Source organism: Alligator mississippiensis, chromosome 14 (assembly GCF_030867095.1).
Source record: "Alligator mississippiensis isolate rAllMis1 chromosome 14, rAllMis1, whole genome shotgun sequence".
Classification (NCBI taxonomy): Eukaryota; Metazoa; Chordata; order Crocodylia; family Alligatoridae; genus Alligator; species Alligator mississippiensis.
In genome coordinates this window covers 45,467,262-45,489,374 of record NC_081837.1, presented here as the reverse complement: position 1 = coordinate 45,489,374, position 22,113 = coordinate 45,467,262, and the positions used below count along the sequence as shown (strand labels likewise).

The 22,113-nt window shown below is 64.4% G+C and overlaps 1 protein-coding gene across 1 annotated transcript; it reads right to left on the bottom strand.

Annotated features, from left to right (window-relative positions):
- Positions 1-18,909: 18,909 nt before the first annotated feature.
- Positions 18,910-21,054, bottom strand: OLFML3 (olfactomedin like 3). Its single transcript, XM_019486012.2, has 3 exons — positions 20,904-21,054; positions 20,348-20,633; positions 18,910-19,976 (listed from the first exon to the last, which is right to left on the bottom strand). Exons 1-3 carry the CDS (start codon positions 21,009-21,011, stop codon positions 19,192-19,194), a joined length of 1,179 nt encoding a protein of 392 aa, XP_019341557.2. The 5' UTR covers positions 21,012-21,054; the 3' UTR covers positions 18,910-19,191.
- Positions 21,055-22,113: the final 1,059 nt, after the last annotated feature.

Genomic DNA, 22,113 nt, shown 5'->3' with positions numbered 1-22,113 from the left:
CATGGTTATTCATTGTCCCCTTGTATAACCACTCCGCAGCCTCTGAGAGCACGAGGCAGCAGAGAAGTCCATTCTCTAAATGGTTCCCAGACCCCGGGCTGGCAGGCAGCGGTAATGACTCCCGGAGCTGCTGCGCTGCAGCGCTGTCTAATCTCTCCGGAGAGGCCCCAGCGCAGAGCCGGCTTGCTGCTCCAGCTGGGATCTAAGTGCTGGGTGCCCTTTCCCCGGCTGCACGAAACGCGAGTGCCTTTCCCGGCAGCGAGCCGTGCGTTGCTCAGCCCCTCCCGCTGTCCTCGCTCAGCACAGAGCCATCTTCCTACGCTCCCCAGGCGCTGAGCAAGCGGCGCCTGTCCCAGTTCTGGTTTTCTGTTGCTGCAAAGCTGGACTTGTGCAATGCAGCTCCAGAGAACCCTCTCCAGACCCCGAATCACATGGGGCCAGCAATCCTGTGGCTGTATGCCCCTGCAGCTCCCCTTGGCCCTAGCCCTAGCCCTGGCCCTGCGATTCTGGAGCCCAGGTTTCATCAGGCCCGGTTTGGGCTGGAGGGTGGAGGAGACGGCAAGCTGAGCCTCGGGGAGGGTGGGAAGGCAGGGACGCTCCCTGGGGCCAGGGGAGCTTGCAATGCCGGCAGTGGGGGTCTTGCAGCCTCTGCCCAGCAAGGCCCAGGGGGGTGTTGCTGCTTTTCCTGTGGAAGGGGATTTGCCTCCCTGAGCCATCGCCCGAGGCCTGTGGCCGGGCCCGCCCAGCACTGCACCACGGAGCTCCTCTCAGCACTGGTAATTGTGATCTGGCAGCCCGAGGAGTCTTGTCCTAACAGTTGATGTTTTTCCGTGCAGCGAAGCTGTCGGTTCCCGGCTCCCCGATGCCACTTGCAGCTGGGCAAACACCAGGCGCACGGTGGAGCAGCCACTGAGACTCTGTCAGGCTGCAAGAAACAAATGATGGTGCCAGGCTATTATCTGAGGAAAGCCCCAGCGATAAACACCAATAAGAAAAACCAGCTTGACATTTCACAAGCATGTCAACTGGTCTCACTCTCGGCAGCTGCCGTCACAGCTGAGGGGCTCGGCAGCGGCACAGCTGCGGTGCCAGTGTGGGCTCCTGGCCCAGCTCTGCGAGCCCCGCCGGCCACGCGCAGCGCCGGAGACGGGCGGGGGCCGGGGAGGGCCGTGTGACGGGTGTGCTGCCGGGCTGGGGCTGCCCAGGGCTCTGTGCCCCGGCTCTGCTCAGGGAAGGTGCAGCAGCCCCGCAGAGGGCAGAGGTCTCTCCAGAGTGGGGCCTGCTCGCGTGCAGCCCCCGTTGCAGACGCCCCGACCCAGGAAACCCAGATTACCGGACGGTGAGAACTGACATGGCAGTACGTGTGGCTGCTACAGCGGCCCATGCCTGCCAGCCCACGTCCTCCCTGGCAGGTGGCATGGGCTGCGACAAGCAGCGTGAGCGACAGCCCTCCTGCCTCCAGCGTTGAGCGGAGCAGCTGGAGCCGGGTGTTCCCCACGGGCTGCGCGCGGTGCGATGGCCCCGGTCCCGGCAGCGGGGCCGGCTCTGGGTCTGCGCCTCAGGCTGCAGGAGGATCCGGGCGGCCAGGGACACGATAGCAGCAGCTGGTGCTGCTGGCTGTGAGGCAGACACGGGCCACCCTTCCTGTCACATCAGGGACGTGGGCTGATGCTGCTGCCCATGAGGCAGGGGGCTGGTGCTCATCCGTGCCAGGGCCGGGCAGGGGGAGGACGGTGAGGAACAGCTGCACCGCGGGGTCCCGCAGCCCTTGGCAGCTGCCTGCCTTGCACGCGTCTCCAGTTGCCCCTGCGCGCAGGTCTGCTGCCCCCCACCCCCGTGCCAGGAACGCCAGACTCCTGCACCGCTGTCCTCGGCCCTCGCTCCCCACTGGGCTTGCGGGTGCTTTTTTGTTCTGCGTGACTGAGCGAAACACGAGGCGCGTGTCACACGCTGCCAGCCAGCCCGGCGCGCGCTGCCTGACTGCAGCCGAGGAGCGCGGAGCGCCCGGTGCCAGGCCTGCTCTCGTGTTCTGCTGCCATGGAAACACACGGAGAAACCCCTTGGGGAAGAGCCGAGCCTGCACCTCCGCGAGCACGCCATGAACACAGCAAGCGCGGCAGGCGCCGAGGCACCCCGCTCCCACAGCCCTTCCTGCCCCGGGGGGGCCGGCAGCCAGCAGGCCACAGTGCCCCCAGTCCCTCCTCCTCCTCCAGCTTTTTGTGGCACCATGCTGGGGGGCTGCAAGAAAGTCAGCGCCTGGCCCGGGCTGGGGGCTTCCCTCCTTCCTGGCAGGGACCTTCGGACAGTTTTCTCTGCCTCTGCCTGACCAGGGTGCTGGCAGCTGCCCCCGCACCAGCAGGCAGAGCCCTGGCTGGGACAGCCGCCCTGTGCGGGCCTCCACACAGGCTGGGTTGTTACCTGGGCGCCATCCCGGTCCCGCACACCTGAACCGGGCAGCTCATGAGGTGCAGCTCACTTCCCCAGGGCCTGCCAGTCACCCCTCTCCTAATCACATCTCGCTAGGCTCAGTCCTCCCAAGCACCAAATATCATAACCCGCAGGGCAGTTTTAGTCCAAGGAGAGCTGCAGGGAGGCCAGGGTCACGGCCCAGGTGCACTGCCGGGCTGCTGTTTCTCCACACAGATGTGTCCGGGGGGGCTAGGGCTTCTGGAGCCACCAGCACACCCAGGGTGCGCCCGGCTGCAGCGGGTGCTCAGCCCTGCCTGAGCGAGGCCTCTTGGAGGAGCCCCGGCTGCTCAGGAAGGCGCAGGCCTCGGGCAGGCGAGACGGGGCTGAAGCAGGTGCAGGCGTGGTGCTCGCTGCTGCCTGGCTGTGGGCTGCGGCCGTGGGCAGCGTGCCAGCACCATTGATCCAGCTGTCAGGCGAGAACAGGGATAAATTATTTCCACAAGACGAGTCAATCGCCAGCCGCAGGGGCAGAGCTGCCTGCCTGCCTTGAGCCGACGCGCACTGCCCTTGTCCCAGCAGCTGGAGCAGGACGGTCTGAACTGCGACTCCCTCCGCACACGGGCGCCAGGCCTGCGCTGCCCCGGGCAGCTGCCTGTGAGGCTGGGCCTGGGGGCCGAGACAGGCCTGGTGCCCCCACCGCAGGCCATGCGGGTGTGGGAGCGGGGCTGAGCGATGGGGTCCGACAGCCGCAGATGCAGATGCAGCCGCGCTGCAGGGGTGCGCTGCAGCAAAAGCAGCAGAGGGCAAAGGTGGGCCAGCGTGGGCTCAGCCCAGGTCTCCCCCCGCCCCGGGCGGCAGGCAGGGCCCAGCTGCGTGCCGTGCCACGCCACGCTCTGGGGTGATGGGGCAAGGGGGAGCCCAGCCGCCCTGACCTGAGCCATGGTAGATGCAGCACCCTTGCGCCAGGCAGCTGGCTCACCCCGCGGTCCCTGCTCAGCGCTGTGCCGCTGCCCGCACCCATGCCCACTCCCAGCGCTGCAGCCCATGGGCGCTGGCCCGGGCTGAGCCCCAGGCTGGGTTGGGGGTCACAGCTCAGGCCAGGAGGTGGGGGCCGGGGCAATTGCAAAGCAAGAGCGGGGAGGCCTTCTGCGGAGACCACTGCTCCCGGGGAAACTGAGGCACCGCCCGAGCGAGCCGGGCCGCCCGCCCACGGGACCCGACACGGCACGGGCCGCAGCTCCGCGGGGGCTCGGGCTGCACCGCGCGCACCCCGCACACGGCGCTCCCGGGCGGAGCGGAGCAGTGCCCCTGGATGCCGCAGGGCCCGGGGCCGGCCCGGGCTAGGCCGGGCCGGGAGCCCCGCAGGAGCGGGGTCGCCTGCACCAGGGGCTGAGCCGGGGCCGGGGCCGAGCCGGGGCGCGTGTCCCCGCGGCCACGCAGGGCTGGGAGCTGGCGGGGCAGAGCCAAGGGCCGGGGAAGGCCCTCGGGGCACAGCCGAGCCCGCCCTGCCCTTTTGCCCCTGTGCTGCCGGACTTGCCCGGTGCCCCGTGCCCCCCCGGCTGCGCTGCCGCCCGCACTGAAGAGCTCCCCCAGCCCCACCTGCCTGGAAACCCTGCCTCCACCCGCCTCCTCGCGACCCCGGCCCTAGTTCGAGGTCAGGAGAGAGCAGGTCCCTGCTCCTTTCTCCAGCCCTGCACTGTCACACAGATGAGCTCTTGGGAGCAGGGCCTGGAGCCGCCGGGGGCTCGTCCGGCTGGGGCTGGCAGCACACGGGTGCCTGCGTCCGTGGCTCCTGCCTCCTGTTGGCCCCTCGTGCAACTGTGGAGCACGGGGCGATGTTTTTGGGGAAGAAGCCAGGCAAAGCCAGAGCCTGTTGCTCTGGCAGCAACAGCTGACGTGGGGTCTGGGGTGGTGAATGCACCTCTCGGGCTCTCCTTCCCAGGGCACGTGGCTTCACGCTCCCCTCTGCCGTTTGCTGCCCATTCACGCCCGAGACCGTCTTGCAGTGCCTCACACACTCGCCCGTGGCACGGGTCTCGCTGCTTCACCCAGCACAGGCCCTGGGGACCCTGCCGCGGCCTGCCCCCCGCTGAAACACCCAGGCCTGGATTTCAAGCCCTCTCCCTGGTGTTTGGGGACTGGGGGAGCGTGTGGGTCCGGGCAGGGGAGGGCTCCGGGGTCTGAGGGCTCGAGCGCCATGTGCTGCCCATGAAGCCCGTGCAAGCCCGTGCTGCAGGGAGCTGACACGCGGGGTCACATGTGTAAATACTTTCTGGAGTGTTAATTACTTCCAGCGCAAAGGGCTCATTTCTAATCTCCCATTAGCCGTTGCAGGGCTCTCTTCATTTCCAACCGCCTCAGAAAATGAGTTGTGCGGTCACAAGGGATAGGGAGGAAGCGTGCTAATGGCTTTTTTTTTAATTAAGTCAGTTGCTGGTGTTGCTCGGGGGTGAAATGCATCTCCCCGGCAGGGACGGAGCAGGATCCTGCCCTGTTCATTTCCTGCCCGTGCTCTGATCCTCGCTGCCTCAGCGCCACCTGCACCGCTCTCGCACGGGGGCTAGGGAATGGGGGCATGCACGTGGGAGGAAATAAGGGTTTGGCAGGGGGACGGAGCAGGCGCTGTGCTGTGGGCCAGCTCCGTAGCAGCGTGTAGAGCAGGGGCGACACGTGCTTGTCTGAGGCCCACCTGTGAAGGCCAAGGCTGCAGATAGAGGGCTGCCATTGTCTGCTGGCCCGTGCGGCCCCTGCCGCTGGAACAGCCCTCGCACAAATGTGACAGGCCACGGCAGCGATAAAAGCCAGGGGGACCTTTGCGGCTGTTCTGCAATCTCGGCTTTATGTGATGCCGTCTCTAAGTACTGTGCACTGTGCCCTCGCTGCACGGCCCCATCCCTGCCCCTGTGGCTCCCTGATTCAGTGTCAGCATCACGCCGCGCTCCCCGGCGGGGCTCTGCGTGGTCCTGGCCCCTCGGCCAAGAGATCAGAAGGAATTTTCCATGAGCTGCCGCTTGCTGATGCAGCTCTTCTTGCCGGCAGCTCAGAGGGAATGTCCTGCCGCACATTGGGCAGCTGCCGCCTACCAGGTCTATCTTTCTCAGCCAGCGAGCTGCCAGACTCTGGAAAGGAAGAGCTCAGGCAGCAGATAACAGCGTAGGGAAAACTGCCCGCCCTTGGCAACACAACTTGCATGCGGGAGCAGGGGCCAAGCAGGATGTGGCCTGGCCGCCCAGGGGCCAGAATGAACCGGGGGCCGGTCTGCTCTTTCCTGTTTCCAGTCACAATGGTAATGCTGTAGTTTCACCAGAGCGCTTTGCGAGCCTGTTGCAAGCTGCCGCTCTGCAGGGCTCGCTTCATGCGTCGCTGCAATGCAGCCACTGCTGGGGTGGAACGTAGCGGCGCTGTGCGCAGCGGTGTCCACAGCACTTTGGGCTGGAGGGGGCAGCGAAAGAAGCTGCAACTGCTGCAGGAGGTCTGAAGTGGGCACTGGGCCATCTCCCCACATATCATTTATGCAGGAGCATAAGCCAGTGCCTCTGCTATCGCCCGGGGAGGCCTGGGAGCCCCAGCCACCCCCAGGCCCAGTGCTCACATCCCTCAAACAACAGATTTTCTTGAGACACTTGTGGTCAGCAAAGAAGGTGCATGTTCCCAGCAGCGAGGAACAAGGACACAGCGCATCCCAGGAGATCGGAGCGGGTGCCAGAGTTCCTGGCAGGACAGCACCTTCCGCCTCCAGCCTGCTCCGACCGGCCAGTCCATCAAAAGCCAGGCTGCTTTCCCCCTGTGACAAATTAACCTTCAGAGCTGCCCGGCTGCGCCCGGCTGGGGGGGTCCGCGCCGGCGCGGCAGGGCCCGCGGCGCGCCTCTGCACGTGCCCTGGCGTGCAATCGAGACTGACTGTGTGGGCTGGGGGAAACACCACGTATCTGGGTCCAAGAAGGCCGTTTTCCTTAAGCGCTCCGGGGGTAACTGCTCTTCTGGCGTGGTTTAGTACCCGCCGAGGTGTTGGGGCTTAATGCCCATGTTATGGAGCTTGCTCCTCCAGCCATACGGCTGAGGGCAGGAGAAACGTGGGGGCATCTGAACCCTGGGCCTCCGGGCTTGGCCCTGCACGTAGGATGCCCGCCAAAAGATGTTGGAAACATCTGAAGGCCCAGGCGGGGGTGGAGGACGTGTGCTGGTTTTAGGGCCACTTATGGTTCTGGACTGACTCTCGGATTTGGGCTTGATTTGGCTGATGTAGCTTGGGACATGAAAAAGTTTCTTTAAAAAAAAAACAAGTGTGGGGGAGGACTGGAAAAATACCTCCGGGCTCTTCCCGGACTCCTATTGGGCCTTTCCTTGCCATTGTCTTCTCACCTGTCTGTCAACCAGTTGCTAGGCAGCCATTTTGGCCTCCCTGACCTGGGCCAGGTGAGAGGGGCGGGGCTGCAGCTCCCAGGTGAGCAGTGAGGCTTTTCCCGCGGTGGTCTGGTCGGCACCTGGCCCTAATCTGGTCTCAGGGATCATGGCAAAAGGCCTGGATAAGCCTAAAACTGCCAGGGGGAGGGAGAGTAGCCCCGTGACGTTACATGCAGCAGCTGGAACAGCTCCGGCAGCTGTCTCTCTCTCGGGATGCTGAAGTGAGTAAACTACCTGGACTTTACCTAGATCTGTAGCTTGCTGTCATGTAGCGGTGTAACAAAAGGCTACCTAGCCGCAGTTTCTCTGCATTGTTCTTTGATACTTCTCCGCAGGGCCCAGCCTGGAGCCCTGCTTCCCAGCTCTCAGGGGCAGGGGGCCTGTTTCTTCTGCCCTGTGCAGAGAGCGAGCTGGCACCCTTGCCTGGGAGGCAGGTCCCAACAGAGGCCGAGCGACGACCTGCGCTAGCAGGGCACGGCCGTGCTCTGTGTGTCCCTCACATCATATAAATGAGTAGCATGCGGATGCAGGATGCTTCCACTTCGCATGGGGACCTGGCAGCGAACAGCCCTTGGCCCCAGGCAGAGGCAGGGCAGAGCTCCCTGCTCGCAGCAGGGACCCAGCCTGGGCGCCTGGCCCAGGGTTAGGCACAGCCACAGGGGACTGCCGCACGGTGCAGAGCCAGTGTGGATGGGCCGGCTGCTGCCAGCACGTCACGGAGATGCCTGCAGTAAGAGGGCAGGGCCTGCCTTGAGCGGTCAAGCGAGCCGAGAAGAGTGAGACGGTGGCCACGTGCTGGGGAGGCAAACCCACGCACAGAGCAGGCCTGGGAGGCTCTGAAGAGCAGCGCGTACTCGCAGGCCGTCTCCAGATCCGCAGAGCGCAGCGGGACTGCAGGGCAGAGTTTCTGAGACAAGCCCCGTGTGCAGAGACAGCTCGTTCACTGGAGCGCAGCCCCGTCGTGCGCAGTGACCGAGGCAGCTGCCATAGCCGTGCTGTCACGTGGAAACCTTAAAACCTGAGAGAGGAGAGGGGGCAGGAGCGAGACCTGTCTCCCCTCTGTCACCAACAGCTCGTTATTCCTGGCAGGTTCCCCTGTGCACCAGTGGCCCTCACCGCGCGTTGTCCGGTAGCGTGGCAGACCTGATCATATATACGCAAATGGAAAGTCGGCTCAGGAGTCAAGATTACTCAAATCCCAGACCATAACTTTTCCCAAAGGAGACTGCTGCTTTATTCTGTGTTAGGGAGAGGACAAAGGAAAGCTGCACGGGCTCCACGCCAGGAACTCACGGTGATTACCCCACAAAGGGCAGAAAAGAGCTCCTGTATCATTCGGGTCCCCTGGAATCCTTCTTCCACAACTCCCTGGCTCCAGAAGGGCACGCTCCGCCCTGTGGGCTCAGCCCCGGCAGCGTGGCCAGTGAAGAGACGAAGTACCCAGAAAAGCACACGCGGGTCCTCTGCCATGCCCCACGCAGCCCGGGGAAAGGGCAGTGCAGCAGCAGCAGTCCCCAAGCAGTCGGCAACCTGCGGCCCCTTGCCCGGGACGGCCAGAGGGTGACCTGCTTGGGCCTGGGCAGGGTGGGACGGCCCCCGGCTGGGCTCTCCCGGGGAGGAGTGTCCAGAGCTGCTTGCACGGGCTCCCCCCGTGTCAGGCTGCAGAGGCGAGCGGCTGGCTGCGGGGTCTGGGGTTGTGAGGCAGCTGTATTAACAGGCCCCCTCAAAGACCCCCACGAGCTCTGCAGGAAGCAGCCAGGCCACCCGCACCCAGTCCAGGCTACTGAGCAGGCCTCTGCCAGCGAGGCCCAGGATGTCCCAGTGTCAGTACTGGGCAGTGGGGCAGCGGGCAGCAGAGCAGGACTGCGCTCTGAGACCCAGAGCCAGCGCTGTTGGCTTCGCGATGAGCCACCACATCGGTGGCTCCCAGGCTGCAGTGTTTAGTATCTGGGGCTGCAGTAAATCACAGCCAACTGCGATGTCATTGCATGAATCAGAGATCCACATAACGAGCTCCTCTGAGCGGCTCTGCGCTGCAGGCAGCCGAGGACGCGCGTCCGTCACTTGGGGCTGAGGCAAAGCAGAGCCATTATCCGGCCGGGTGATTAAATTACATGAAATGCACATTTATCCATCACATCTGGGCTGTGGCGGCGGCAGCACCGAACAAAATGCATCGAGCGGATGTCTTCGTTGGGTTGTTCTCAGCCACAGGTGGGAGCAATGCAGCCGGCTCCTTGGTTTGCATTTCCCTCATCGCCTCTCCCCCGAGCCCTGCCAGGCTGTGCCCACACCCCCCTGCACCAGCAGCTGGGTGAGTCTGCACGGCGGCCAGTGCCCTTCGCAGCCCTGTTCTCCGGTGGAGCCCGCGGGCAGAAGGGCGGGAGTGCGGGCGGTGCTGCTGAAGGGCCTCTCGTGCCAGGCTGCCCCGCCAGCACTGGGTGTGGGGCCGGGCGGTCTCCCCTGGGACGGAGCAGGCCTCTCCCTGGCCATGTGGCTCTGCAGGGTTGTGTCCAGCTTTGGCTCTGCCCGGAGCCTGGGCTGCGCTAAGCAGAAGGGTGCGAGTCGCACGGGGGTGCAGCATCGATCCTCTGGAGGGGCAGGCGGGCAGGCAGGTCCCTCCGTGCGGCACCAGGCAAGGGGGAGGTGTCGCTGTCCCGACCGGGGAAACTGCCCCGTGCTCCACAGATGTGGGAGAAAGAAATGCAGGGCAAGCAACAAATGATGCCAGGTGCCCTAAGCCACCCACACGAGGCCGTGAGGTGCTGGCGGGCACAACAGGGCTTATCTCCAGTGGAATAAAAGCAGCCTGTACAGGCAGCAAACCGCAGAGAAATCAATCATTTCTTGTAGCTCTTAATGGTCTCTGGTTAACTTCGCTGCTCCGGAGCCAGAGGCGGGTAATGTCATGAGAGCGCTGATGTCATGGGCACGCGCTGATTGCCACAAGATGTATGTCGCTGCTCCGAAGGCAATCAATAGCTTCCAACCGCGCCGCAATCTCTCCAAACGAGAGAGCCCACGGCAGGGGGGGGGCCGCCTGCACCAGAGGTGAACAGGAGTGAAAACGGCGCCCAGCACCTGAGACCTGGAGAAGTTGTTACCAGCGAGCGCCATGCTTCAGCCCTGGGTGCGGGGGCTCGGGCGGAGGGGTGAAGGCGTGCTGCTCACGCAGGCCAGCGCTGGCCCCTTCGCTCCCCGGGGTGTTTCCAGGCAGGGCTGAAGCAGGGAGCGGCTTGGGGGTGCAGAGAGCAGGGGCAGAGCGAGGCTGGCCGCCTGCCCGGTGGGGATGGTCTGCTCTTTATTGCTTTGTACTTGGCTGAGCAGTTGCCAGCAGTCCTTTACACCCTCGTGAAATGTGGCTTAATGGACAGGGCCATTTGGAGCTGGATAGTTAGTCCAAGTAGAGGCATTATTTCAGGGAGCCGAAGGCCACCAGCAGCTGGAGCACACACCTCTCCCCTGTATCCCTTGCGCTTCACGTTTCTGCTAAGTCTGACTCTCCAGCGTCCTCGCTTTTCAAAAGAAGGAAGTGACCACTGACGGTCCCTGGCCCCCGCGCAGCGCCCGAGCACGCAGCGAGCTGGCTTTAAACAAAGGGTGCTGGGGTTCGACGCACGGCCCGTCCCAGGGCACGCCAGCCAGCACGGCGCGGCGACACGTGCGGGCCGTGCGGAGCTACCAACCGGGACAGACAGGGCAATTATGTCCCCAGACTGCTGCCAATTAACTGGCGGCTTCGCTGCTTCTCCCAAGGCAGGGATTATTTTCTAGTTGCCATGGCCAGGTCTCGGGCGGAGGGGGGATAAGTAGCAGGAGAAACACCAAACGGTCCACGTGCGATGTCCTGCCGTGCGTGCCTGACCCTGCGCCCTGGCGTCTCCGGCCCCATGTCAAAGCTGCTTCCCCCAGGGCGCGGTCACTGCCCCCTCCATCTCCCTTCTGCTTCCGGCATCTTTACTTTGAGGTGTCCCCAGTAACATCCATTCGCACGTGGGCTTCGGATCAAGAGCGGTGCAGTCAATGTGTCCCTCAGGGTGGCTCGTGGCCTGAGAGGGAGCTGAGATGTACCGAGGCTGGGTTTAACCCAAGCAAGGTTTACATGTTGCAGAGACCTGAAATGTCAACTCCCTCCTGCTCCCTACAAGGAGGGCAGGGGTTCAGCATAGAAAGGATGCGCCCCTCAGGCACGCGTGGGGCACAGACGCACGGCCGGCACGCGTCTCGCAGAACAGCTGGCCCCTGTGCCGTCACGGCTGTAGGCCAGCTGCACCTTGCGCCAACTCGCGTGCCCTCTGTGAGGGACGCTGAGCGTGAGGATCCCCCGGGGCCACGCTCGGAGCATGTGCCCCCCCGCAGCAGAGCCCTGAGCGCTGGCGCGGTGACAGGGACTTGCAGAGCGCTAGCTGGGCAGAGCCCCCTGCGAAGCAGGGCAGCGAGCGAGACGGTGCCCCCGGCTCCCACGCACCGGCTCTCTGCATCCATAGTGGTCCTGCTGCTCCGGTTGCCATGGGGATGTCGCCCCATCCGGGTCAGCAGGCACCTGGCCCCTGCCTGCCTGCACCGTGCTGCCGGCACAGTCTGGCCTCTCCCCGACCCCTCCTGACCCGAGCCGTCATCGCGCTCCCCGGCGGCCGCGGTGCTTTCTCTGCTGGCTTCTGCGTCCCTGCCCGGCCTCGCGGCACCAGTGGGCTGGTGCAGGTTGCTCGGCAGAGATGCCGCGGAGCAGCTTTGTCCCTGAGCAGGGGGCCAGTGATGGATGGGGCCGGGGTGCTGCCAGCAGGCAAGGGCTTGTGCCCAGAGCCGGGAGCAGGGGGGCAGCAAGGAGACAATGAGCAGGGGGCACAGGGTGAGCTCTCTTGTACCCCGTTATTCTGAGCTCGTGGATGTGTCCCACGTCACGAGCTTGGGGCAATTCCAGGCTGGCCGTGCACCAGACGCCCCCACGGCCGCGGGGCAGAGCCGAGCTCTTGAGCAGGGGGTACTACAGACCGCTCGGAGAAGAGCTTCCCTTTGTACCTCCTTGTCCTCGACCGGCTTTTCTGTTTCTGATAAAAATGCATTATTAAAAAAAGAAGCAAAATCCCTTGGCTTCTAAGGGCTGTGAAACCTTTCTGGGGATCAGGGGTAAGCAGTGTGGAGAGGGCTTTCTCTTCTGCCGGGAGGCCCAGGCTGACGGGAGATGCAATTAGGTTATTGCAAACTGAAAGCGGTTTCTGCCACATAATCCGTCTTGATCAAAGCATGGAAATAATTGCAGATTCTTGGGCTGTAATTGAAACTGCCCAGAAAAATAATAAAGCACTGTTCGGAGCTGCACACAGCCACGGGGTTTTGATGGGGTGTACTCCGCCTGCCAAGATTTGGTTTGAAACTTGTCTGCCGGGAGCGAGATGAGTAGAGCTCTGCACGCAGTGGAGTGCAGGAGGCGCCTGGAGGCATGGGGAGCCCCCCAGCCCTCTGTGGGGTGGGCTCACTCGCCTCGGCAGGGACCCCATCGCCCTCCTTGACCCCACCGCCCCACCCTGTGCCCAACTCTTCCTGGTCGCAGAGGAAGGGCCCGTCTGAGGCAGGGAGGAGCCAGGGTGCCGCGGCAGGCAGAAGAGGGGCTCTTGCCCAAACTCCACCGTGCTGCCGTCTCCCCCACACCCCAGAGCCTCAGCCCAGCTAAGCAGCTCGGGCTCAGAGCTCCCCGCGTGCTCGGCCCTCGTGCAGCAGGCAGACAGGAAAGGCCCAAACGCCCTTCAAGAACACGTCCGTGCCGTGCCGTGCCGTGCCGTTGGGGAGCCCAGGGCGCCTGCCCCTTTCCATGCGGCCTCAGTGAAGTTCTTTGGAGCGCCGGGACTTTGTGACTTTCCTCGTTTCCGCTGCAGGAAGGGCGAGGGACTGGGCACAGGCTGCTGCCAAGACCGTCTGCCTTCTGACACCTACCAGATCATCTTGAACCGGAGTGTCCTCCTACTTCTGCTCCAGAAAGCCCTGATCGACGGCACTGCTGCCTTGTAATGCGTGTGTGATGAGATAGAGCTCAGCCAGATGTTACGTGGGCAGAAATACCTATTTGAAGCTAAAAGCCTGTGATTATACTTGCCAACCAGCCATTAAGAAAGAATTAAACCGAGAAATTATCCCCCATTCTTGTTTCACTACAATAGCATCTTTGTAAGACACTTGTTTAATTTGCCTACTTTTAATTTCCCTTTCCTTGCTTCTAATGTGGCACGCAAGGCCGTTTCACTCCATCAGTGAGCTTCTGTGAGCTGTGAAAAGGAGCAGAGAAAGAAAAGTCAAGATGCTTGAAAATCAGACAAAGGCAAGAAAAAATAGCCCTGGAAGAACTTGCCATCGCTTCCCCTGCTTCTGACATCAATAACTTCTCAACGTATTTTATCAGAGAGCCTTCCAAAGGGAAGCAGTTACGGGAGAGGCAGACATGAAAGGGATTATTACTTATACAGGCTCTTATTAAAGAGATAAAATATTTGGCAATTGAAGTAATCGGAGCTGCAGCACCATAAGGAAAACAGACTCAGCTGGAGCAGTCCTGTCGCATACTTCCTACTAACTTGTCATTGCTGCGAGTGATAATGTTCCTGTGGAGTACAGGCTTTGCAAAACTACTCCTCTTCCCCTGGCAGGAGGGGCAAAGGCCAGGTGTGAGCTGCCCCTCTGCTCCAGGGCACGTTTTGCCCTGACATGGGGAACGGCCCTGCAGCTGTCTGCTGGAAGGGCCCCCGGACCAGCGGGGCACTGGCTCCGAGCCCCCCGTCCTCTGTGTGGGGCACCCGGGTTGTCTCGGACGGGGAGCACGGGCCCTTTGTCCTGTGGAGCAAGCAGCCAGCGCAGTGCCACGTCCCGTCCGCCCTGAGCAGCAGCACGCTCTTGGTTTTCCTACGTGGCCCTTATAAATATTTACAGCAGAAAACTTAAATTGATTAAAATCAACAGGGCATGAGAGTAGCATTTGCAGAATTTGCCACAAAGGGAACCGTGGCGACACGTGGGAGGAGAGTCAAGTGGACTGAGGGTAACGCGGACGAGGGACCCTGGGAGCAAGCTGCCAGGAGCTGCCTGTCGATGCTGGAAGCCGGCGTGTGCTTTCATCCTGCGCTGGGTGGGAACACGCTCGCTCTGAATAATAATCCCCGCACTTTGAACCTTTGTTGCTGTTTCTCTTTCACGAACACCGCGGCTCTTGTGCGGATCATTCTCCGGGAAGGCAAGTCGAGCACGTTTCCTCCGAGTTCTCGCTTGTCCTTTATAGCGTTCTGTCATATTGAATTATGGTGGGAACTCTTTTATAATGGAATAAAAAAATGACTGCAGCCAAGTGTGTGACCAGCGCTCGGAGGCTGTCAAAGCCCTGGCCGGCTGCAGGGCCACAGCACAGGGACACTTACTGGTAATTGTCAGAGCCGCCAGAAGGGCCACGGGTTTTGTCACTCCTGTTTATAGCTGATACATGCCCACGACAAGGCAGCTGAGGCTGTGCTGTGGCCAGACACCTCAGAAGCGTACTGGCCCCCTGCCAGCTAATGGGATTGATTTATCGACGTCGTACCCAGGCCTGGGGCCTGGCCGCTGCAGGGCAGGGGCACAGGATCCCACGCGGAGCTCCCGGCTGCAGGTCCCGGCCTCTCCTCCCTCGACACGGAAAGGAGACGGTGCCAAGGGGCCCAGGCACCAGCACCAGCACCCTCCTGGCACCGATCGGCAGTGCAGCCTCATCCCCTTCCCTCTGCAGCTCCCACCAGCCCTGCTCCCCGTGGCCCCTTTGGCAGGGGTTTCCACATTGCCCAGCGGTCAGCGCGTGGAGGTTGCTCGGCTCTGCGCTGCTCCAGAACCAGGCTGCTGGTGGGAGCCCAACTGGCTTCAAAGAGCTCGAACACGGCACGACTTTTGTTATGAGTGTTTGTCAGCAGAGGCGGATGTGCCTCCCCTGCCTCGCCGAGTTATTGTGGGAATGAATTAGATGATGTTTGGAAAGCACTTTGAAGACGTGAAGTGCCGGATAAGTGCTGTGCTCTCAAAGCCCATCAGGAATCGCAGCTGCTGCTCCACTTTGCTTTGGCGTCCCGAAGGGTCTGAGCCAGATGAACGCTCCCTGCACGTCTGAGGGCGATGGAGGCTGCTCCGGACAGTGCTGCGAGGGAGCGCCAGCCCTTCGCCCCGGCCCGCGCCCCAGAAATGTTGACTTGTCGGTTCACACGTGAGCAAGTGAGTGGTCTGGGTCTGGGGGGTGCGCAGCGAGGGTCTGGGCGCCCTGCGCTAGGCTGCGCACGCCGGTCCCGCACTGTCTCCAGAAGCGGCCCCGAGGCGCAGGAAGCCGGCTGGGCTCAGCAGCCCGGGAAGAGCCCGTTAGGGGCATGGGATGGGCAGGGGCAGGCCTCAGCCCTGGGAGTGCCCCAGGCACCACTTCGAGCCTTGCCCATGCAGGCACCATGCCTCGGTACCAAGACCACCCTCAGCAGGCCCGGGCAGGAGCCGGCTGAGACCTGCTGGGTTCCCAGCGCGGGAGCATGCCCCTGCGACCCCCAGGCGAGGCTGGACAAGACGCTGCTGGTGTCCTTGGGGGCGGCTCTGTCTCCAGAGCAGAGAGCTGTGCCCCAGACAGCACCCTGGCCCTCGCCTCCGCCTCCCCACAGCCCTGTTTGAGGAGGCTTTTTCAGCTGGAAAATAGCAATTTTCTGCAATTCCCACTAATGCCATGTCGGCAGTTGCACTCCGCCACGCGCTGACGAGGGGATGTAGTAGGGCTCTGTTGGCATGGCAACCGGACAGGTGCAGCACCTGGAGAGACCACGGGCACGTCGCGGCACTGCTTTCCACGCTCTGCCCCCGGCCCCTTGGTCGTCTCACGCGGGGAAGCGCGCGAGCCACGCCGCCCCGCACCCGCCGGACCCAGGGAGGCCGAGGGAACGAGGAGCAGGCGCTGGCAGTTCAGGAGGCGGCTTGAGCTCACGTGTGCACGCAGCAGAGGCTTGGGAACAAGGGGACGTCACTTGTTCCTTGCTCCTCGTCTCTGCACGTGCAGCCACGGCAAACTGCTGCCCGGGACCTGCCTCGCAGTGCTCAGAAACAGCCGCCGTGAATGGGCCTGGGGCAGCCCCGCAGGCGGAGGAGCTTGGCCCATGGAGGGAGCCACGGAGCTGCCTGGCCCACGGCAGTGCGGGTCAGACCGGCGCGAGGGCAGAGGCACCTCGCTGGGAACAGGGCATGGGGGCCACGGTAATGAGCACGGTCCCTCCAGAGCGACCCGAGCTTGGGGGTCACTGGCGGAGGCTAGAGGCGAGTCCCCGAGATGGGGCAGCTTCTGTTGCTGCTCCCCCGTACGCGCCAAGCACCCACCCCAGCCAGGGAGAGCGGGGCTCCTGGGGGTAGCTACTAGGTCTCCAGATGGTGTGCTGGAGGAGCTGTGTGGCCTCGCTGTCCAGGAGCTTCAGCGTTTTCAGCCTTGACCAGCGCCGACAGCCGCTGCGGGGACGCTTCTTGCAGCGTCAGGATCCATTTGGGCCAGCGGCTCCGGGGGCAGCTCCTGCACGGCTGTCAGCGTCCCCAGAGAACGCCCACGCTCCCGGGCTCCCGCTCCAGCACAACCTGCACGCCAGCTGCAATTCTCCCGCGTGCTGACACGAGCGGCTGTCTGTCTGTCCGGGGAGGGTGCAGGCACGTTGGAGAGGGGCTCGCTGGGGAGCGCCGACACCGGCACGAGGGCAGAAGCCTGGGCAGCTTGGAGCGAGGCCTCGACCTCAGGCACCGCTTTGACCTGGGCTTCGGTGGTGACCTTCTGGGGTGTGCGCCGTACTGCGGGGCAGGTCATCCTCCTGGACAGACTGACCTCGGCTCGGCCACGAGAGGAAGCTTTGTGCCTCTTCTCTCACAGGGGAGACAGCACCAGGGCCAGGCTGGCGGAGGCGCTGAGCACCGTGGGGGCAGGCTGGAGGCGCAGGGTCAGCTGCGGGCACCGCGGACTCCCGACTAGCCAGCGCCTGTCGGACAATCTGCCCCGGAGGCCTCACCGGGCGGAGAGCTGGGCTGATGGACCGCGGCTCCGGCATAGTGCTGAGAGGGGCTGGGAAGAGCCAGGCTTCACTGCCAGGAGGCCATGGGGGCAGCTCGCGACTCCCTTTGCATGTGTCTCGGTGCCAACCTGCCTGCTGGCCAGCAGCTGCTGCACTGCTGCACGTGGCTGGCCTTGTTCCCCAGGGGTCGGTCACGTGTACAATTACGTCTTACCCGCACCGGGCGGCTGGGGCACACCCGAAGGTCGGATACGCGCGTGTGCAGTCGTGTGCTGAGTCTGTGCAAACTGACGGATTGTGGATGAAACAGGCACTTGCTGTGGGGGGGCCTCTGGCAGCGCAGACTGGGGTGTGGAGGTTGCTTCCACCGTCCTGCGTCGCGCTGGGTCAGTCGTGCTGGGCACCGGGCCGGACACAGCGCCGCCTGCCCCGCTGCTGCGCAACGCTCCCTGCGTGCCTGGCTCGGGGCTTGCGGGCTGCCCTGGGGCAGGCGGCAAGTCCGTGACCGAGCAGGAAGAGAGCGCTGGCACCACGCTTGGCCCTGCTCTGACATCCTCTGGGCCATGGCTGTGCACCAGGACGGCCCCTCTGCCCCCCGCAGCAATGCTCCCAGCCCTGCTCTGCCGCAGTCGTGGCCTGCCCCTTCCAGCTGCGCTCCCGTCATGCTCTCCGGGCCTGTTTGTACGCAAGTGCTTCCAGATGTGCACATCTCCCAAGGGTCAAAGGCGCTGCACGGGCTCCAGCCCTCTGTGGAGCAGGAGGGGCCACGTGCCTCCGTCCGGTGGGGAGGGCAGAGAGGCCAAGCAGAGCGGAGCCATATACAAGCCCACCCTAGCCACGGCCTTGTCTGGATTCACAACGGGGCCGTGGTGGGGGCTGCAGCACTCAGGGGGGTGCTGACCGCCGCGAGCTGCTAGAGCTGGGCCCCCGCTCCCTCCCAGCATCCCAGTGTCACCCACGGGCCATTTGCAGGGCACCGTACAGCCGTCCCCCAGATACACCCTGCCGCCTTGTTGCCTGTGACGCCAAGGAGGCGTGGGACGCCGGCGCTGCGTGCAGAGCCCTGGCGTGTGACGCTCTCAAGAATCAGAAACCTGGTTCTCATCAGCAGCAAGCGCTGGGGCTGAGCACCATCGGGGCCTCCTGGCCAGGGACTGCACGGCCCAGACACGCCTCCGTCACCAGAGGGGTGATTTCCACTGTTGCCTGCAATGGAGCAGCCCTGTGGGTCACCCCCCTGTCCTGCCCACGTGGGGAATGGCACCGCGTGTCCAGCACTTGGGCTGGGCTGGGCTGGGCCAGGCGAGGCTCTGTCCGACCGAGGTCCCAGGGCTGCAACGGGCGCCTCGGTTAAGGGCCCAGTAAGGGCAAGGGGCTTCCCCACGGGTGTAAGCGAGAGCTCAGCCCCTGGCCCCGGCTGCAGCGTTTGTGCGTGCAGCTCCTCAGCCCTTCCCCAGCCTCCGCTTGCACCGTGGACAAGTCCCGGTGCCGCGGGCTGCCGGGAAGGGGTGGCAGGGCCTGGTGCAGACAGGCAGGCAGAGCCCACCGAGCCCGTGGCAGCGCGTAGCAGACCCTGGCAGCCTGGCCCCTCGCGCTCACTCGCACAGCGCATTCCTCGGCTTGACAGCTCCCTGCTCCAAGCCAGGCCTGGCTGGGCCTCTCCGGGGGAGCTGCGGCCTGGATCGCCTCCCGCTCTCCCCCCCACTCTGCCTTGCGAAATCCCCCTGCCCACGGCCTCTCCGTGAACCTCCGGCCCCGCCATGCAAGCCCAGTTTCTTGATGGAGCCGAGCCCAGGCCCGAATCCCCGCTGGGCTCTTCCGCCCATCAGCGCGGCTCGATGCAAAACACGGAGCTCCTGTCTCCGGACGTGCGCAGGGAAGGGGTCTGGGGTTGCCCGGTGGCCGGCCATGGTCACCAGGCTGCACGGGCTCCCTCGCCAGACGCCCCGGGGCTCAGTCTCCCGGTCTGGAGCACTGCACTGCGAGGCGAGCACTGCGCCAGGCTGCCGGCAGCCGTGCCACGGGGCAGCCCCCTGACCCCGCAGCTGGGGATGGAGGGAACACGCGGGCCAGCTACAGGAGTGGAAAGCCCTTTATTACACCGCCGCTGTGGCTGGCAGAAGCCCGACAGCGGGGCCGCAGGCTGGCTCCAGCAGCGCTCCCCGCACGGCCTTCCCGCTGCCAGGCTGCTCTCGGCATCTGCCGTGTCTGCGGGGGGCAACACTATCCCGGAGACGTGGGCGAAGGCCGGCGGGGGCTGGGGGCGTTTCACCACGGGATCCTGGCAGGGATGAGGCGCCGGACGCTCAGCGCAGAGCCTGCAGGTGGGCAGAGGTCCCCGGCCAGGCCCAGCCCCTCAGACCTCCGTTTTCTTCTTCATCTCCATGCGGTAGATGATCTGGTAGCCGTCGTCCCAGGCGTAGATGTGCCTCTCCTTGGGGTTGTACTTCATGCTGGAGTGGGAGCCGTAGCGCTTGGGGAAGTAGACCAGGGAGGCGTCCTCCGAACTCAGGGTGCCGCTGACGTCGAAGACGCACTGCACGCGGGAGCGGCTGGGCAGCCGCGTGTTGTACACCACGTAGAGGGTCCCGCACACCACGAAGGCGCTCTCGGCGTTCTCCCGGGGGCACGGCGTATCCCACATCTGCTCGATGTCCAGGGAGCGGGGGTCCAGCTTGGCCAAGCAGATGTTCTTCTCGTTCTCCTTGGTGGCGTAGATGGCCCAGAGCCCCTCCTCGTCGGCCACCACGTCGATGTAGTTGAAGGCAGAGAGGCCAAACACGGGGATCTGCTCCTCGGCCGGGAACACGGAGCTGTCCACGATGGTCTTGTTGGCCAGGTTGAACTTGATGACCTGGAAGGTGCCGTGCTGCCGGATGTAGTAGAGGTGCCCGCCGTACACCAGGTGCCCCGTGCCCACCCAGGGGTGCGGCAGCTTGATCCGCGCCGCCTTGCGCGTGGCAGAGAAGAGCGTGAACTCCCTCATGCGTGGGAACACGTAGACCGTGTCGTTGGCCGTGCCGTCAAAGACGTAGATCTTCTCCGAGGTCCCCACAGGATCCTTGGTCCAGAGCCCGGCGGTGCTGCCGAACCGCTTCAGGATCTTCATGGCCTTGACCTGGGAGATGGTGTCGCTGCAGTCTGCAAGAGTAGGGGAGCCCTGAAGCACAGCCTGCCCGTGGCCCCGTCTGCGCACAGAGGGCAGCCGCGATCTCCCAGCGGGGAAGGCTGCCGGGGTGAGCAGCTGGTTGTAGCAGAGGAGCTGCGGGCACGGGGCCCTCTGCAACCCACGCTTCTCCCGCCAGCAGCTTGCTAACTGGCGGCTCGTGCCCACTAGCTGCCCCAGTGGCTCTGCCAACAGGACCTTGGGGCAGAGCCGTGGCAGCGGGGCAGTCTGGGCACTATACCGCATCGTGGGGTGGATGGCAAGCACCGCGATGGCAGCATGATGCAGCAGGGATCAGGGCCCTGCAGCGCCTGCCCCAAGCCGCTTGACCCCATGCCCGGCTCACCTGTCAGCTTGTCGTACTTCTCATTCTTCCGCTGCTTGGCCGTGGCCACCTGGTTCTCCACCAGCTTCTCATCCACCTCCATGCAGGGCGGCGCGGGGTTCTGCGTCTCCAGGTAGTCCACCTCGCGCTCCAGGCGCTCCACGCGCACCGCCGTCGTCTCCACCTCGGTGTGCAACCGCTCCCGCTCCTTCTCCATGTTCTCCATCATGGTGATCACCTGGTTCTTGAAGTCGCGCAGCTCGGTGGAGTAACGGCTGCTCTGGTCGTGCCATTGCGCGATGCGCTCCTGGGGGCAGTGGGGGACACGTTGGACCCCTGCTGCCCACGGTGCCCCCGCGATGCCCCCAGCACCAGAGTTGCAGCCCCCTGCCCCTGCAGCCCCCACGTGCTTTCCCCTGAGACCGGGTCCTGGCGGGAGCGCGGCAGCGTGAAGCCGCCCTGCGGCGCGTGCTCTGCCCTGTGGAACCGGGTCCGCGGGCAGGTGCCTGCGGGAGCCCAGCACTGCCACGCTGCAGCTGCAGGGCAGGGCAGGGCAGCATCACCCAGGGGCACGCACCTCTAGCACGGCCAGCCGCCTCTCCATGTACTCCATGAACTGCTGCTGCTGGGCATCCAGCACACCCGCCAGGAGCGCGCCGAGGAGCAGGCAGAGCCGGGGCGCCATGGCCGGGCCAGGCAGCGTCTGCGCGGCCCCAGCTCAGCACTCTGGAATGCTTGGACAGTTGCTGGGGGAGGGACGCGGCCGCCTTCCTTGCTGATCAAATCCAGATGGCTCCAACGTGGGCCCAGCGCCAAGCACCTTAACCCCTTCCTGCTGGGGCGCGGGGCAGGTCATGCTGCTGCACAGCCCAGGGGGGCGAGCCGGCTCCATGGGGTTCAGGTGCAGCACGTGCCCAGGGCTTGGGGACCGGCTGGGCACAGAGTGCAGTGCTCCCCATGGGCCTCAGCTCTGCTGCGGGCTTGCTGAGCAGCCCTGGCACAGACTCCAATGCCCTTGCACCCATGGCTCCAGGACGATGCCCTCTCCGCGCTGCCCAAGCTTGGCAGGGAGAGGGGGTGTTCATGCCCACTGGTTGCCATGAGGGGCTCAGGCTCCTGGGAGGGCACGTGTTGTGGCGGGTGCTCTGGGTACTCCGCAAACTGCCCAAGCCGGGGCCTGTGTGCTGGGCGGGTGGTGCACACGCAGGCAGCCCCAGCCCAAGGAGTCGGACCTGGGCACAGGCAGGCACAGGCCAGGACAGGACAGAGGTCAGGGGTCATGGTTGGGTCAGGTCACAGGTCAGAAGCAGCACCGAGAGTCCAGGCTGCCCCAGAGCCAGCCCTGGTGCAGGGGCTGCCAGCAGAGCACGGCTCCTTGTGAGAATGGGCCTGGCCCCATGGCCGGCTGCCCGAGCCCCTCAGCATCGCCAGCGGGCCCTGCAGTGCCTGGACGAGATGCCAGCACCCGCAGGCTTTGCAGGAAGAGGCAGGCGGGTTCCTCCCTGGGCTGGTTTCCAGCTTCCCGCCTCCCCGAGAGGAGCTAAACACAACCAGGTGTGAGAACACAGCAGACGGGGGGTGGCTGAGGCGCCAGGAACAGAGGGGAGCTGGCATGGGCCAGGGTCTCGGCTTGCCAGCCAGGCCCCACGCCGGTGGCCCCACTCAGCACACCGCCCCCAAAACTCAGCACAGCGCGTTGGCAGGGCAAGCGCAGCATGGTGGGAGGGAGTCCAGAGAGCTGCGCCGAGCTGTGTGCGCCTGCACGGGCCTGGGCCACGGGGAGGAGG